Below are 16,581 nucleotides of genomic sequence, written 5' to 3'. Positions count from 1 at the left end.
ATCGCCTTTGGCATCTTCAGACGGCCAAGCCAGAGAGTAAAACAAAATAATAATCAGTTAAACAGGTGCTGAAGGATAGAGAGATAATATAAGGCCGGCCTTAACTCACTCTTGAAAAACGTCTGCACCATTTAACGTCGTTGCAATCTTGAAACTCATCAAACTTTGCTGGGACGTGGAGGACCTCTTTTCCAACTCCAACTTTCCAACTCTATTTTACCTATACACACGAGAAAATGACTTCGCAGGAATCCAATTCCATCGTAAGATTCTTTATTTTTATTGTTCATTTCAGTTGTGAAATTAGTTTGAAATGTTGCAGTCGATGCAGAAAGCGACCAACGTCGTCTACCATCGCCCATTGGTCGACAGGAACGTCCGTGGCAAAGTGATTGGCACGGGCAAATTCCGCGGATGCACCTTGTGGTTTACAGGTAAATTTGTGTTTTTAAATCGAACGATTGGGTTCAAATAATTACCAACAATTTCTAAACGAAAGGACTTTCCGGTGCTGGCAAGACGACGCTGTCTTTCGCGCTGGAGGATTACCTGATCGCTCGAGGCATTCCAGCATTCGGCCTCGATGGGGACAACATGCGCTTCGGTCTCAATTCCGATCTGGGATTCACCGATGCCGATCGAGAGGAGAACATCCGACGTGTGGCCGAAGTGGCGAAACTGTTCGCCGAGTCGGGCGTCGTGACGCTTTGCTCTTTCGTTTCGCCTTTCCGCGCGGTAAAATCATTCGCGATTCACTTCATTTTGTTGTTGTCGTTTCATTTGATTTTGGTTTTGATTCTCGAAATTGTTGATTTCAGGACCGTGATCGTGCTAGGAAAATTCACGAAGATGCGGGACTCCCGTTTTTGGAAATCTTCGTCGACGCCCCGCTGAATGTCTGCGAGACGCGTGATGTCAAGGGTCTCTACAAAAAGGCACGTCAGGGCCAGATTAAAAGTAGGTTACATTAACACCCGACCTTTGAAATGGCGATTAACTTAATTTTATCAATTGGCCTGTGCAGATTTCACGGGCATCGATTCGCCCTACGAGAAGCCATTAAGCGCGGAGAGTACCATGCGCACAGGGGAGACATCTATTATCGAATGCACGCAAAAACTGGTCGATCTTCTCGTTGATCGGGTGCGTACCCAACAGATGGCGATCACACATCGCCATTGGTCTATTTCGCTTTATCTATTGGTGTCACGTCTCTGTCTCGGGACAGTTGTGAAACCAATGGCATTCCGTATCTTATCGACTCGTCGTACTGACCGACTTTTATTTTTTTACACGTCCGTCAAAATAGAACGTTCTACCACCGGCCGTTCAAGCCTCTGTTATCGAACTGTTCGCCAAGGAACCGGCCAAGGCTAAAGCGGAAGCGGACACATTGCCGTTCCTCGATATCAGCGAGATCGACCTTCAATGGGTCCAGGTCTTGTCCGAAGGTTGGGCTTCGCCTCTTAGAGGCTTCATGAGGGAACGTGAATACCTCCAGGTAATCATTTGCATACACGTTTCGTTTGATTGGCCAGAACTAAACGTTTTTGAATCATTTCGCCACCGCTAGGTGGTGCATTTTAACAGCATCAATGATGGAGCTGCGGTTTCCAATCAGAGCATTCCCATTGTACTCTCTGCTTCCAGCGAAGACAAGGAACGACTGGCCAAGAGCGAGGCTATCACACTACGCCACCTGGGCAAGCCGGTGGCTATTTTGAGAGCACCGGAATTCTACGAACATCGCAAGGAAGATCGATGCGCTCGGACGTTTGCCACGACGCATGCGAATCATCCGTACATCAAGACGATCCTGGCCAGCGGCGACTGGTTGGTCGGCGGTGAACTGGAAGTCCTGGAGCGAATCAGATGGAACGATGGGTTGGACGAATATCGTTTGACACCCACTGAACTCCAGCGCAAATTTTTCGACATGGGAGCCGACGCTGTTTTCGCTTTCCAGCTGAGAAATCCCGTCCACAACGGACACGCCCTTCTTATGCAATTTACACGCCAGACTTTGTTGGATAGAGGCTACAAGAAGCCCGTCCTCTTGCTCCATCCGTTGGGCGGATGGACGAAAGACGATGACGTTCCACTGCCCGTCAGGATGGAACAACATCAGGCCATCTTGGAAGAGAAAGTATTGGATCCGGAAAACACGGTCCTGGCCATTTTCCCGTCGCCCATGCTTTACGCTGGACCGACCGAGGTCCAGTGGCACGCCCGTTCCAGGATGACAGCCGGAGCTAAATTTTACATCGTAGGCAGAGATCCGGCCGGTATGGCTCATCCTGATTCTTCCCTGAAAAAGGACCTGTACGAGCCGACCCACGGCGGCAAGGTGCTGTCCATGGCTCCTGGACTTGTTGGCATTGAGATCATCCCCTTCCGAGTGGCAGCTTACGACACCAAGGCCAAAGCCATGGCTTTCTTTAATCCGGAACGCAAAGAGGATTTTGATTTTATCTCTGGCACTCGCATGAGAGGTTAGTTTCTTTATATTTCAATAACTTTGACATTGGGTTTTGGTAATTTAATTATTATTCTAATTCTGCAGCCCTGGCTAGATCGGGCACGCCGCCACCTGAAGGATTCATGGCACCCAAATCGTGGGACGTCTTGGCCCGTTATTATCGTTCGCTTGTTAGCAGTTGAAGACCTTTTTAACATCATATTTTGTGAGAATTCCATTCAACAACCCCGAAGATTTAATGTTTTTAAATTTTTTATTTTAATTACCACAAAGGACAGCAATTGCGACAAATTTCAAAATGCAAAGATACATACACATATGCCAAATTGGAATATATCCAACCAAATAATTGTGAAAGACAACACTGAAGATACAACACATTTTATGCAATTGACATGCGAAATATATTGGGCTAGAATTTAACTATTTTCACCGTGTTTTCAGAGCTGTTATTGATTCAATTTGTCGAATCAGGTGCTGATGAGATATCTTGAACGTGCTTTAACGCAAAGATCTTGGCTTATTTCGTAGTGAACAAGCAGGAGATATCTGTGAAAGTTGCTTACGGGACAGACATAAACTCACTCTACCACCTAGAAAACATGTTTTCCATGATAAATACGAAAAGGGATATTATGCTTCCCACGATCAACAGAGCAAATGCTCCCATCAAGTTATCCAAAGATAAACGAACAAGTGGTTTCTTCTCGTTTTTGTTACGTCTGCTGTTTTGCTTTCGCGTCCAACAAGGCCTGGTGTCTGGCGTGAACCATCCCTCCCAAAGAAAAACCAGGCCGATTTCATGAAGTCTCAATGTCCTGTCATCAAAAGATTACAGCTTATGTGTTTGTAATTGAGCTGCAATTTGTGGAAGAGAGGGCTGAGAAAATATTACGATAATCAAAGGCGTAATACAATTCGATTTTATGACACATTTATCGATGTAAATGTTTAAACGCCTGGTTCATATTCACATCGTCTTATTTTTCCTTGTTTAACCCTGGTTTAACATCTTAAGGAGCTGGGCACATGGAAATGAAAGATTGATTCTTTACCCTCGGTTGAAATTCTCCAAATGTGGACTTTTCTTTGCTACACCCCAGGAGGCGGGATGACTTACTGTGTTCGCGAGCATAGTTAATTTGCACTCCTTTGTTTGCTGATAATCCTGCTTTATGATTTCTTGAACACTATGCAGAGACTTTGAAACATACAGTACCAATAGTTTTTAAAATGTTAATAATTAGGATGTAGCGAAAACATATGTAGGACTGAACGATTTTTTTTTTTTTTGAAAAATTTACATACGTTGAAATATACGTGCTGATGTGGTAAAGATTTCACCATTTCAACACAGATGGCAGTGGAATTGCACTTGGATTTGTCATAGGCTCTCAGTTTATCCCCAAATACCTTATACAATCCTCTCTCTGCTGTCTGTGAAAAAGAAAGTCGTCAACTTGGATTAAAGAATGAAGACGTACAGGTGACCAGGTATAAGAATCGACATTTACCAAAAAATAGTCATCTAAAAAACGAAAACGAAAACGAAAAATACTTACCGAAAACCACACATCTCCGGCAAGTCCTCTATTGACAACAAGGTAGACATTTGGATCATAGCCGACATCTGTCTCAGAGTCTATAATTGGAGGTGTGGGACGTATTGTCGTTACAAAGGAGATGAGAATTCCGTTGTAGACGTTGACAAGAACTAAGGTAAGTAAACACCAAGCTCCCACAAGTAATCGAATTTTTGTTATCTTACATGGTATGTATCCACCTGGGTCAATTTTAAAGTCGTATACTGTTTTATAATACTTCTTTTTGAAATAATTTTTAACAACGATTTAACAACGATTTGAAAATGTTGTGCTGAACGAGACAAGAAGAGTCTGATACCTTGATTCAGTAATGTGCCAATGATGTACATAATTAGATCTTGTGTCACAACAACAATCTGCAGGGGACCTGATTTTTCTCTGTTGTCAATTAATTTATTCTTCTTTTCTGCTAGATAATTGTAGCCCAAGAGAGCTACTGTGATAGAAATGGCAGCTATAACCAAGCCTAACCAAACCTGATCGTGATTTTTCACATTAGTGAGAGACATTTACTTCATAGTAAATAATTATTGGAATGCTTATACCAAGGGCTGGAAAGGTTTGATTACTGCATCCACGTTGTTTTGCCAACCTTCAGGCATTGGGATGAGAAATGCGCCCGGGGAAAATATCCATGGGTGAACATACTCCACCTTAACCAATCGTCCAGGTGAAAGGCCCATGACAGCAATCATCACGTCAGCTTTCTAGATATTCACGTCACATAAAATGACGCGTGAGTCTTTCTTGTACTGATCAATAATTTAAAAATATCTAGCACTTGTTATTGAATAAACAAAAAACAACAAAAACGAATGAAACAGTAAATTAAATACGAACTAGTTTCTGCATGTTGGTTATATGTCCAGGTTTGGATCCTACATCTTCAATAGTAGTCGTGTTGCCCGCCACGAGCGAATAACTGATTTGAAGTATCAAAAAGGTCGACGAAAAGAAACAAAAAATATCAGAAAGAAGATCACTTGTTCAATGTGCTGAATATTAGATTTATACAGCGCGTACGTACTCGAATTTATAACGGTCTGCGATCCAATCAAGGATGAGAAGAGAAACACCTTCTATGCTTTGGATGTGGCCAGTTGCATTCCTGCGGAAACTCGCCGATAAGGGGAACTTTTCAAACAAATCAAGAATCAGAAAATTAAGTAGAATCTAAAGGAAAATCCAAGGGAAAATCTCGTTCGTCAAATATTAAATCAAATACGTTAAAATTATTACTTTGTTAGAATATTGTACCAAACCGACTTAACTGGGGAATATGTTTCAGTGTGGACAGGCAAAAATTGGCAAGACATCATAGTAGTCATCACACCCAGGACTATTTGCGTAAAAAATTATATCGTTTCTTTTGTACCTGGTTAACGACGACAAGGAGGTGATATCTCTTCTGAAATCTGTCTTCTACAGCTGTTGCTTTGGTTAGATACAATAACCATAGTATCGGTTTATAGGTGTGACAAGCAACAGCCATTAGCCAGGTAAGCTTCATGATTCCTATTTAGAACAATTTAGTTAATTTAGATTTTATTTGTGCTGAGTAGATTGCCTATTGAAATTTCCAACTGACTGGAGTTTTAATTTACAATAGGTTTTTAATATCAAAATTAAACTTTTTTGTTTGGATCCAACGTACTCGAAAAGACTCGACGAAAAAGATTCGACTTGCCGATTCTCAGTGCCGCCTTCACACAACAGGCTAGTCAGAAGAAGCCTTCAGTTCTCTGTTCAGCGTCTTCTTTTATAGGCCAGCACTTGTTAAACCGATATTTCTTCGCCTCCCTCCATCGTTGAGCCCTGGCAACGTTAAAAATGGAACATAGAAGAGAAGCAATTCGATATGATGGCTGCGTCGATGAAGGGGTAGTCGCTGGTAATCTAATATTGAGTGCCTTGAGGGGTTTTTGATTCTTTGTTGGACCTATGTAACGTGAACGATACAACGCAATAACGAATCCAATTGAATTCTTTATTAGAAAAATGATTTTCTGTCGTACGAAAAAATCAGCTGCTGTCGTTTGAAAAAGGTGGTAATTACTCATTCAAGGTTTCACCTTTGTCGAGTAGCATGAAAAACAAAATCAACTACTATGGCAACAACATTGATTTCTCAAGAAAAAAAAAAACAAAGTAAAATAATTAACAAACCAAACATTTTCGGCACGGCGACTTCGAACCTCATGAACCTAGGTGGCTTCAATTCAACTGAAAAACAGTTAAATTGCATATCTACCGAATTGGATTGTAGCTTTTCCAAGATGGCCGCGTGGCACCGGCTTTTCACCTAACACAAGTGATGCCCGTTAGTCTATTCCCTCTAACAGTAACTGCATCACATTAACATTCTCAAATATACTCTTTCAGTAGAGATGGTTTTCCAAATTGCAAAAGAATGGACATTTTTCAATTTCTAATCTAGTACTCTGCTTTCCCAGATTCAAAGAACCCCAGAGTTCTGTGGCTTTGGCAGTCTGGCTCAATATTCACGACGCATTCAAGATGGCCGTCCAGATGTCAGCTGTTTTAAGTCACTAAATTACGCGGACTTCCGGTCCGCGGAATGTTTATTTTCTCAAAAATGAAAAGGTGATGAAGGATTTTTAAAATTTTTCATTTTTCTTCATTTACACATTTTTGCATTCATCGTTTCTTTATCCTTAACGTCCGCCTGTAAAAAATGTCCCTTTATCACAAAAGAGGTAATTAAATTGAAGAAAATTAAAATTAAATTGCCCCAGCTGCTTAAAGGCCAATGCCAACGTTTTTTTGCCCAACATGTTAGCCATTTTGAATCCTGACTCTTGATTTGCACCCTGCCATGTTAAGATTAAAGCATATTTAATGGCTGTCAGTTGCTTAAACAGAAATTTCTACTCGTTGTACATTATTTAAACGTATTTTCTATTATCACAGAGCTTCAGAAGAATTCGGAGCTTTATGTTTCTTGCGTTGTGACGATCTCGACAATCCCCCTGTTAATTCGACACGTGATTGAGAGGACCGCCTATCATCAAATTGGTTTGACGTACTAACTTTAAAAGTAAGTCTAGTTTGCTAATTTTAAAAAATAGAATTATCAGTCTTGGTTCTTCGTCTCCCAGAGAAGATTATTAACTAGGTCGAAATTTTTCCGAAAAACATTTTTTTTTACCACGAAAATGACTGAATTCCAATTTTTCCTTCCCAATCTAAAATGTAAATGGAATTGTCATTTTCCTTTTGAAGCAGTTATACCAATCGTCGTGGCAGTTTTATCTACAATGACATTCGTCTATATTCGAATCGCCATTAGTGCTTTCAATTAAATTTCCCATTAGAAAGACAAATATCTATAGACTAGTTGTTAAATACTTGGTGAAATTTTTGAAATTAAAATGGGCTATTTTCAGCCTTAAACATTTTGCTGGTTTGGCTTAACTATATTCTTCAGCTTTCTGACTGTACGTTCTACCGATTGTTCTAGATGTAGCGAAATGCCCGTGCGATAAAATTTATGAATTTTGTATTCTTTTTTACAGGGTGATGCGTATCCGGCCAATAGCGTTTTCTTACTAAACTTTTAGACGAAAATGCAAATAGTTGGTTGCTTACCGTTCGGCCACCGATTATACAACTAAATTTGAGTTCAGAAAAATTAAGAACATCCTGTGTAAAAACAGGTTGCCATTATTTTGGCGTGTCACAGTCTCGTCTGGAACAGTGAAGGCCGGACGTGTTTTAAACGGAAGACAAGTAGAACAAGGTAATTGACCAGTACCTTAACCTATCGATGTTGAATCTTTTTTTTTCTTTTTTGCGTAATAGTACGTCGTTAAGAAATGGCTAGCCACAGATATTTAACTGGTCGAAGAATTTCTTCCTTTTCAAAAAAAAAAAATAAATAAATAAATAAATATTCAAAACAGCCATTTGTTTAAAGGAAACGAGTAAGAAACCATTGGGGCTTCTTTCGGCCGCTAAACCAGTCGTCAAATAAAAATATCTTCCGGTTGGGGATTTCTTCAAGTCATTCCAAAATAGATCACTGTCTATCCGCATTCGTTTATGGATGTCTACATAGCGGTCGATAATTTGGCAAATAGTGGAACGCTTAAACGTCCGCGCACGTACTGCACCGATTGATAATTGTTTTATTTGGTTTGTGTTTTTACAGGTGAAACGGTATATAAAGACATGGCGAGCGGACAGAAAAGACACAGAACCAGCGCAGTGTTTGAAGTAGCTTGACTTCTTTAGCAACATGCAGCATTCCAAGAATATTTTAACTCGAGTGGTTTTCATTGCCACTACCACTGCGATTGTTTTGATGCTCTGCGCACCGGTGGAAGTTGGTGCTAAAAAAGCGCATTCTTTGGTCACTAGCACCGTCACGGTGACTGTAACGTCCACTGATAAGGTAAAATTACTTGTTTACTTAAATTCCAATAGAACTTTGATTAAAATTCTGACTGTTGCTGGACAGAAAATTTGTGGAAAGCTGGTCAACGTCACTGCTGCCTGTCGTCGCCGTCGTAATTTTGAATTCGAGAGGCCTGAAATCTTGACATTTGATGAAGACATTGACGAAGCGATCGACTTGGCCTTTAAGAATTTTTACGTTACCAAACAATTTGCTCCTACCAAAACACTTGGGTAATGAAATTCCAAGATTTTCACGAAAATAATGTTAATTAGTTGCAGGTTGAGCCAAAGCTCTATTGAAGAATGATTCCAAATTCTACTTCAAAACTTATGTTCTTCATTTTGTTGTGCAGTATGGAAGTGACACCGTTGGTCTATTTGCCGCCTCTGAAGGCATCTGCACGTAAACCGCAGATTGCGAGCTTCCACCCTGGTGTTGAATCGTCGATGCCAACTTTTGTGTTTGACAGCCGAAACAAGAACCCTTACCTACACCCGAGTGTCTATCAACAACACCAAGCCGAACTACAGAAGCAACAGATCGAACAAGAGCAGCGTGTTTTTTTCTCCGTCCTATCGCTTGGCAACGTGTTCAATAATAAGGTCACCGCAACATACACTACACATACTACAAGTAACTAAAAAAGAAATCAGTTTCTAAATGGCCGATTCAATAGCAAAGCTGATTTATACAAATGACAGTAACAAAAACGGAAGTCAAGAGTACTGAAGCCACCTTCTTCGTCGTGGGATGCACGCCCAATCCGTTCCCGTTCAGCGTTTGCTCTGGTAAACGTTAAAAAGAAACGATGACTTTGGAAAATCGCACTCGAAATTATTGCTATGGCGGAAAGTAATTTGACAGCCACGATACTGTTTGGAGATTAATTCATTTTAATTTAAATTACTTTTTTCTTAGTATTATCTAGTTGATTGTTTAAGTTAATATTTAATTCTTCACATTTCTGTCGAATTTTTTAACATTGAAATACACTTGCTTGCAGATTGCATAAAGAGCTCTAAAATGAATTACCAGTGGGTTTTGGTGCAACAATTGAATATTTTCATCTGTTGAACCGGTTCAGTTTAGGTTTCGGGGGATATAAGACTAAGATATTCACTCGGTTCTATCAAACAAAACATAATAATGATACAATTACAAATAATGCAGCTTTGGCAATGGCAAACGGTTGTCTTGGTGCTGCAGTTTTTCCAAAATGACGAATGACTTTTTTGTCTCTCATCTTCAAGTTTTGAATCCATTGATTTCACGGGAAGTATACTTAGTCTATGTCGATCTTATTTTCGTGTTCATTTCCACATTCGCTACAATTTGGATTAATTTCTTTCAACTTGTTTACCATTATGAAATTAGAAAACAAACATGGCGGCTAGATCCATTCCAATATAGTTTCAACGGTGTAGTGACTAGTGAGAGAAATAAATACATTCCTTAGAAATTTTCCACATTGAGATTTTCAAGGATAGCCTCCAGGAATTATCTTTGGAAATTAATCCATCATCACAATTTGTTTAATTTTAAATCCTTTAAGTTTTTTATGTCCCCGTGCATTATGTCCCTTGAGCATCGGCATCGGTGCATGGCAGAAAAAAATTTATTAATCGCTTACTTAAATATCGATTCCAGATCATCTTCCTATTGGCCACGTGCTGGGAAGGGAGTTCTTTGTTCTCTGGCTGTTGTGGAAGAAGGTAATGATAACCACTCTAAATCAGGATTATAAAAAGGATTAATTTACGACATAACTTATTTGTATTAATTGTTTCATGGTTGTTGATGGCTATTGAACTTGTGCTAAACCTAATATCAACTTGCATGTACTTGTAGATTTTGTTGAACAGAACTTGATGTAAATGTACTGGAATAGTACAGGTTAGCCTTATTTCTAAGATAACATTGACAACTTGGATTCATTAAGTGTTATTTCCTGTTGGTATTTCACAATATTTCAATCTTGTATTTCACAGTATCTCATAATCTTCTTTTGACATTGAAGTGTGGATTCTTGAAGTCCTCACCTAGCCAAATAGCCTCATCAGAAGGAGTTGAGGGCATCGAACTTAAACTTAACAAAGGTGATGTGATAAGTTTACTTCAACTAGTTTTCTTGTATTTGTTCCTTTTCCTTTGTTCTAGATGTTTATTTTGAATCAACTGAAAAATGTCAATGTCAACAATATAGTACATGTTGGCGTGAAAGCAGAATTTGTTAGCAAGCATTTTAAAACCTTAAACAACAAAGATAAATTTTGGTGCAAGTTGAACATCATTCTGGTGTGAGAATTTTAAAACTGCCTTGTTATATGGTCTTTGTTATTGAAATGTACATTTCCTATTTAATAGGGTAACAGAAGCGAAAGAAGTCTCCTGTTGGCCATTCGAGTGTTGAGCAACTTAAGATCACAATCTGCCGTCTAAATCTGTGTTATTGAAAACAGTCAATGGGCTAACTGGGTGAGTCAACAAAGTATGATATTCTTTAACTATTCTTTTTCAGTTCAAACCCACATGCAACCTTAGATGATAGAACTGAGTTTACCGAGAAGTTCTTGGCTGATTCGCATTTTCGTAGAACGGGACAAGGTGTCGTAAAAAAGAAAGTTTTATCACTTTGTTTGGCATAACGAACTATACGGGTCTCTATCTTGCCTTTTGGACTCTATAGCTAGCTCCCCGTTGGTTAAAGTACGACAGCGTGCCCTGAAATTCGCTAAAATATGTGCCAAATGCGTTACGCGGTAAAAAATGGCTAGTCCGTTTTGACACTGGTTTTTATACAGTTTGCCTTTTGATTTCAGCGGATGCACGTTGTACCAAGGCTTCATCCTAGAATTGTTAAGAAATTTGTTCTGAGAGTAGGCCTAACATCGACCTTTATGTTCAGTACGCCTATCAGATGAAAATGCTAAATTGTTGCGGAAAAGAGTTGAGTAAAAGGGGAATGAAGCAATTAATCGATTTCCCAGAAAAAAGTGCTTTAGAACAGGCTTACATTAATGTCTTTGTTCTAACGTTTCATTGCAATCGACTGTAGCTTCCGCGCTGATGTTGATTATTGACTGCTCGAGGAACTTCTTTGCTGTCTATGCGTAAATAGCTAAACACAATCGGACTAGTAGTTTCTTTCAATTTAGTATCCGTTCGTGACGGCTCACGTTTTCTCGTTTTTATTACCTGGTGTAAATTGCACCGTAGATTAAATTTATGTTTCACGGTGCAACAAGCTTCCTTTCTTTTTTGTATTGCTTATTTTAGAGAATCTTAAAATTTATTATTGCGAATTTCCGTAAATTTTACATCAAATTTGGTAATACGAATCCCCCCAGGCATTTTTTCAAGGCCCTTGTATACATTTTGCTTGCATGTTGGTGCTGGAGCCGTACACTAGCATGCGAAACGCACTCGTTGCGTGCCGACGAAAAATGGCTTGCGTGATTTGCAAGTTTTTTAACTTAATCAACAGCAAAAGTTGTCGCATGAATTTTTTTTTTTTCTTAGAAATGGCTGTAATATATCCACTGGAGTGAAAACACGCCCAACTTTTGGAACAGATTCATTTGTTGCTTTAGAATCTATCCATTTACATAGAATTTATTTTTTTATTGAAAATGTCTCCGTTTAGAATAATAAAGAAATTGTTTGTTTAGGTTTGTTATCGACCTCGTCCGCATTTTTGAAAGTAGCTCTGATTCGTCAACTATTTTCTGGATCAAGTGTTGATGGTGTGGAGTCTTAAATGCCTTTATCCACAAATGGTATGTTTGATTTTCAACTGGTTTCTATTGTAAAATGGCTATTGTCTTTATTCTAGTTCAACCTAGTATTTGCTCGCGTTGATTGCCGGACGGACTAGTTTTGCTGCTATTTTCATGACATTTCCAGATCAAAGTACCAGAGATGGTGAATTATTACAGGATGGATATTAATATGATTTGCTGTACGTAGTCGTGCAGACACGGAATGCTGAGTCATGGCATTAGCAACGCGTAAGAGGTATCTTGTCAACGAGAATAAATTTCGATGTAAATCAAATTACATAAATTCTATTTTTCAAGCTTAAATTTGCTTAAGGTAACTGATGTCGTACTTTAGACGAGTCCTTCCGTAAATCGATGAAATTATTATGAATTGATGCTGATGAAACGACGCCAACTCTTTAGAAATGACGAGTCAGGTAAATTTTTCAAGTGTATCTTATTGTTCATTGTAATCTATTTCTTAAGCAGTATTCAGTAGAAATGCTATACCGATTGCATACGTGATGCTATCTAAATTTCTGTAAACTTCAAGTTATCTCATTTAAAGATTGCTGAGCTCATGATGATTAAGGTATTAGAGCCATTGTATGAGTAACATAAACCCTTTGGGCTCTTTTAACTCGAAGGAATGCCAAACGTCTCGTCACTTTCTGTAGTATTATTCATTTAATAGTGAAATTTCATGATACGTATGTCTTAGTCTTAATAGCTTTGATGCCACTTTAGCTGACATCCTGTATTGTCAACAGGACATTGACCAAATCTAACTTTTATGTCCATATGGTACATGAAGACGTTGGACAGAATGCATTGGGTGCCGGCCACAACTGTTGAATTGTCTGGCTACTGACACAGCAGTTATCAACAGCCTTGAGGTAACCATAGGAGGAAATGAAATAAAAATCCAAGTGTAAGAGCATGCCTTGAATTTCAAGTAAATTGTCTTGAAAGGACTGTGCGTCTGAAGGCGAGAAAATTGTTCAGTTAAGTCTATGTGTTTGTATTTCTCAATTCCATAGTGAAAAGAAGACTAATCTCGAGTTCTGCCCAGTTTGTTTTGTACACACCCCCTCAGGCAAACAGATGCACTGTCCATTTTTGTTTTTTTGTACAGTGTATCATCAGCTCTGCTTGATAAGAGGCTGTGATTTTCTAACAAGTCTCTCAGTCAAGCTGCGGCTTTTGATTCGAAATGGAGCTCTTTATTCGCTTGTATTTAACTTTAGTTGGCCTTTTCGTATTTCAATGTCACGCAGATGAACAACCCGTGGTGAACATACCATTCTTGGGTAGTCTACGTGGATCTGTGATGGTATCGGCATCAGGCAGGAAGTTTAACGCCTTTAGAGGCATTCCCTATGCGCAACCACCTGTTGGAGATTTACGTTTTAACGTAAGTAATGAAAATTAAATCTATTTTTTTTCAATTAAAATTGTAATGCACTTGATATCGTATCTATTTCTCATTTGTTTTTTTGTCAGAATTTGCAAATTTTTATCTTCAGGGTCAATTTACTGAAATGTATATGGCGCACTATGTTTATTTGGTTATGACTTGTGGACCGGGCTGCTTATCTGTCCAACGCGCAGTTATTTTAAGAACAAACAGCATCTGCATTGCTCTCATGTGATTGTACGCTTGCGCGTTAAAATGTTCTTACATTTGCGTTTAAATAACCTAGGTGAATCCTATTTGGATTTGATAAGAGTTCATTAAATGTGTGATCAGCTATTTAGGTTTTCTAATTGTTGTAGTTGCAAAATCACTATTTAAAACAAGACTAACTTCTTCTTCCAAATAAAATAGGATCCAATCCCGGCGAAACCGTGGACAGGAACTTTGCTGGATGCCACCAAGGAAGGTCCAACTTGTTTACAATTCGACCTCGTGACGAAAGTCACGGCAGGTCAAGAAGACTGCCTTGTACTCAATGTGTACACCACAAACGTAATTTAAATGTTTAAGTTAAAATATCGTATCGAAAGTGAGCGAGTTTTATGTGCGTACAGGTGGATGCCAGCGAGAATCCTCTGCCGGTCATGGTGTGGATTCATGGCGGAGGCTTTACCACTGGCAGTGGCAATTCTGACACGGATTTGTACGGTCCCGGCTACATCCTTGATCGAGATGTCGTCTTGGTCACTCTTAACTATCGTTTAGGATCTTTTGGTGAAAACCTGAAATTTTCAATTCCAATTATTTTTTAATCAGATTATCAATAACGCATTTAGGTTTTCTGAGCACGGAAGATAAAGAGGCCCCAGGAAATTATGGACTCCTTGATCAGTCATTAGCTCTCAAGTGTGTAGTTTTGCTAGGCGTCAACCAACTAAACGTAAACGAACCGGTTTTTCATGCATTATTTATCGCCGCGTAGATGGGTTCGAGATCACGTCCACCATTTCGGAGGCAACACGAACTCGATTACCATTTTCGGGGAAAGTGCCGGCGGTGCCAGCGTGGAATACCAAGTCCTCTCACCCTACTCTAAAGGCAATGTCCTGTTGAACACGAGTTGTTTTTTGCTTTCAGTCATTCATTCATTCGTTCCGTCCAATTGGCTGTACATAGGACTGTTCCACCGCGCCATTGCCCAGTCTGGGTCGACCAGGTGCCCTTGGGCGCATACGAAAAGCATAGGCGCATACACGCGCATTCTGGCCGAAGACGTCAACTGCCCGACGACCAATTCCAAAGAATTGCTCAAGTGCCTGAGGAGCAAGGACGTGAAAGAGTTCCTGGACTCTAAAAAGAAGATGGGCATGATAGCGGTTCGTACAAATGACCTCCAAACTCTGCCTCGCCCTTTTATTATTTTACTTTGATTGAACGCTCAAATTTTAAGGGTTTGGGATTACTTCCGATCGCGTTTGTACCACGCGTCGACGCTGAACGAGAATTCCCGTTTCTCCCCGACACTCCAGAAAGACTTGTAGCCAATAAGCAATTCAATCAAGTGCCGTTTATCGGCGGATTAACTGAAAACGAAGGCGGCCTTTTTGCTGCAAGTAAATCCAATCTTTTTATTTTTGAAACAATTTCCTGTGGAAGACTTGAAACTAATTGAAATGCCAATTTGCTTCCAAGGTTTGGCAACGCTGGACGGCGAAGGCATGAATGAGTTCAAAACAGATCCCGTCAAAAATGTGCTTCACATTTTAGCCATGGAGAATCGAAAGGGTGGCCCTCAAATAGCCCAAAAGGTTTACGATTATTATTTTTCTAGTGCCAAAACGGACGAGGATATCATTTCGCAATACGGAGAGGTATGTGCTCATGTTTAACTTTTCATTAGCTTTTTACTTGTGTTGATATTTATTCGTGAATGGCAGCTTTCGTCGGACATTGGATTCTTTAAATGCGTCGATGATTCTGTTAAAGCGCTGGCCCAGCACAATGCGTATCCCGTCTTCTATTATCAGTACGCTCATCGGGGCCAGCTGTCCCTCGTTGAAATCTTGGACATACCCAAAGATTCTGATTTCGGTAGGTCAAGTCGTTTTGGATTCATTCACACGTTATCCAGTGGCCTGAAATTTCATCTGCTGTTCTCCATGTTTTGCACAGGTGTGGCTCATGCCGATGAAATTCTGTTGATGTTTCCCAATTACTTGATGCCTCGCCTCAGCCATCCCAACGACCTCAAAGTGTCTAAAATGTTGTTGGATTTATGGACGTCATTTGCTGCTGATGGGTAATGTGTCTCCATTGATCAATGGCTTTTTTTTATTGACTGTTTCCTGATTATTTTTTTCATTTTAATTCATCCTTCTCATGACGGATGCAACTAATTGCCTTTCCTTATTTCCCGCCAAACGATTGATGGACCACAGGATACCGCAAAGTGATGACGTTGTTGACAAATGGCTTCCCACTACGCGCGAGCAGGTCCGTTACCTTCGCATCGAGGCCAACAATCCCAAACTCATCAACAATTCAATGCCGTTTCAATCGAAACTGGACTTTTGGAAAAATCTACTCACCACTGGAAAAGATGAGCTCTAGAATGTCTTTTGACAAGACTTTGTGATCATTTAGTTTGAAAAAAAAATTTACTAATCAGATGATTGTCAAAAGGAAAACAATTCATTTTAGATGGGGCCCAAAATTATTCCGCGTCGTCTCTCAAGTTTATGACCCGCATAATTTTTTGTTTTCTTTAGCTTAAGCAACACGTTATTGAAATGCAGTCTGTTTATCAATGTGCTGTAAGCGCAACTGAAACATTATTTTGAAGCGGTGATGTAATGAATTGCTTGGGGACCTATACGTCAGTCTAAAGTCCAAATTTCGTATCT

General features: G+C 39.7%; 4 protein-coding genes and 1 long non-coding RNA gene across 15 annotated transcripts; 4 read left to right on the top strand and 1 right to left on the bottom strand.

Annotated features, from left to right (window-relative positions):
- The first annotated feature begins 9 nt into the window (after positions 1-9).
- LOC116922445 (bifunctional 3'-phosphoadenosine 5'-phosphosulfate synthase 2) lies at positions 10-2,902 on the top strand. Of its 2 annotated transcripts, XM_045173576.1 has the most exons (9): positions 10-263; positions 323-434; positions 500-735; positions 819-957; positions 1,025-1,143; positions 1,310-1,501; positions 1,574-2,492; positions 2,564-2,684; positions 2,753-2,902. In XM_045173576.1, the coding sequence occupies exons 1-8, from the start codon at positions 237-239 to the stop codon at positions 2,659-2,661; spliced, it is 1,842 nt and encodes a 613-aa protein (XP_045029511.1). In that variant the 5' UTR covers positions 10-236; the 3' UTR covers positions 2,662-2,684; positions 2,753-2,902. The 2 variants fall into 2 exon arrangements, with proteins under 2 accessions (XP_045029511.1, XP_032784693.2); XM_032928802.2 differs by having other exon boundaries at positions 2,564-2,902.
- LOC116922452 (glutamate receptor ionotropic, delta-2) lies at positions 2,714-6,468 on the bottom strand. 6 transcript variants are annotated; one of them, XM_045173590.1, is made up of 11 exons: positions 6,335-6,468; positions 5,738-5,898; positions 5,459-5,598; positions 5,111-5,217; positions 4,924-5,005; positions 4,629-4,790; positions 4,382-4,559; positions 4,042-4,262; positions 3,788-3,916; positions 3,535-3,680; positions 2,714-3,297 (listed from the first exon to the last, which is right to left on the bottom strand). In XM_045173590.1, exons 3-11 carry the CDS (start codon positions 5,591-5,593, stop codon positions 3,066-3,068), a joined length of 1,392 nt encoding a protein of 463 aa, XP_045029525.1. In that variant the 5' UTR covers positions 5,594-5,598; positions 5,738-5,898; positions 6,335-6,468; the 3' UTR covers positions 2,714-3,065. The 6 variants fall into 6 exon arrangements, with proteins under 6 accessions (XP_045029525.1, XP_045029522.1, XP_045029521.1 ...); XM_045173587.1 differs by having other exon boundaries at positions 5,738-6,022; positions 6,335-6,466; XM_045173586.1 differs by having other exon boundaries at positions 5,738-6,022; positions 6,250-6,383.
- Positions 6,469-6,546: 78 nt separating this feature from the next.
- On the top strand, positions 6,547-9,509 carry LOC116922462. 4 transcript variants are annotated; one of them, XM_045173595.1, is made up of 7 exons: positions 6,547-6,687; positions 7,015-7,141; positions 7,620-7,843; positions 8,255-8,497; positions 8,564-8,733; positions 8,856-9,136; positions 9,205-9,509. In XM_045173595.1, exons 4-7 carry the CDS (start codon positions 8,342-8,344, stop codon positions 9,300-9,302), a joined length of 705 nt encoding a protein of 234 aa, XP_045029530.1. In that variant the 5' UTR covers positions 6,547-6,687; positions 7,015-7,141; positions 7,620-7,843; positions 8,255-8,341; the 3' UTR covers positions 9,303-9,509. The 4 variants fall into 4 exon arrangements, with proteins under 4 accessions (XP_045029530.1, XP_045029529.1, XP_045029531.1 ...); XM_045173594.1 differs by having other exon boundaries at positions 6,684-6,800; XM_045173596.1 differs by having other exon boundaries at positions 6,684-6,800; positions 8,021-8,497.
- A 653-nt stretch (positions 9,510-10,162) lies between these two features.
- LOC116922464 lies at positions 10,163-12,110 on the top strand. 2 transcript variants are annotated; one of them, XR_006646650.1, is made up of 4 exons: positions 10,163-10,215; positions 10,492-10,800; positions 10,868-10,991; positions 12,023-12,037. It is a non-coding gene; the product is annotated as an uncharacterized LOC116922464 (long non-coding RNA). The 2 variants fall into 2 exon arrangements; XR_006646649.1 differs by having other exon boundaries at positions 10,165-10,215; positions 10,868-10,978; positions 12,023-12,110.
- A 1,326-nt stretch (positions 12,111-13,436) lies between these two features.
- On the top strand, positions 13,437-16,552 carry LOC116922446 (venom carboxylesterase-6). The gene is made up of 11 exons (XM_032928803.2): positions 13,437-13,675; positions 14,090-14,230; positions 14,293-14,452; positions 14,515-14,584; positions 14,661-14,776; positions 14,855-15,054; positions 15,129-15,291; positions 15,371-15,549; positions 15,616-15,769; positions 15,851-15,977; positions 16,117-16,552. The coding sequence occupies exons 1-11, from the start codon at positions 13,475-13,477 to the stop codon at positions 16,286-16,288; spliced, it is 1,683 nt and encodes a 560-aa protein (XP_032784694.2). The 5' UTR covers positions 13,437-13,474; the 3' UTR covers positions 16,289-16,552.
- Positions 16,553-16,581: the final 29 nt, after the last annotated feature.

This window comes from Daphnia magna, linkage group LG5 (assembly GCF_020631705.1).
Source record: "Daphnia magna isolate NIES linkage group LG5, ASM2063170v1.1, whole genome shotgun sequence".
Classification (NCBI taxonomy): Eukaryota; Metazoa; Arthropoda; class Branchiopoda; order Diplostraca; family Daphniidae; genus Daphnia; species Daphnia magna.
Note: the sequence above shows the minus strand (reverse complement) of the source record. Positions and strands in the feature narration are given on the sequence as shown.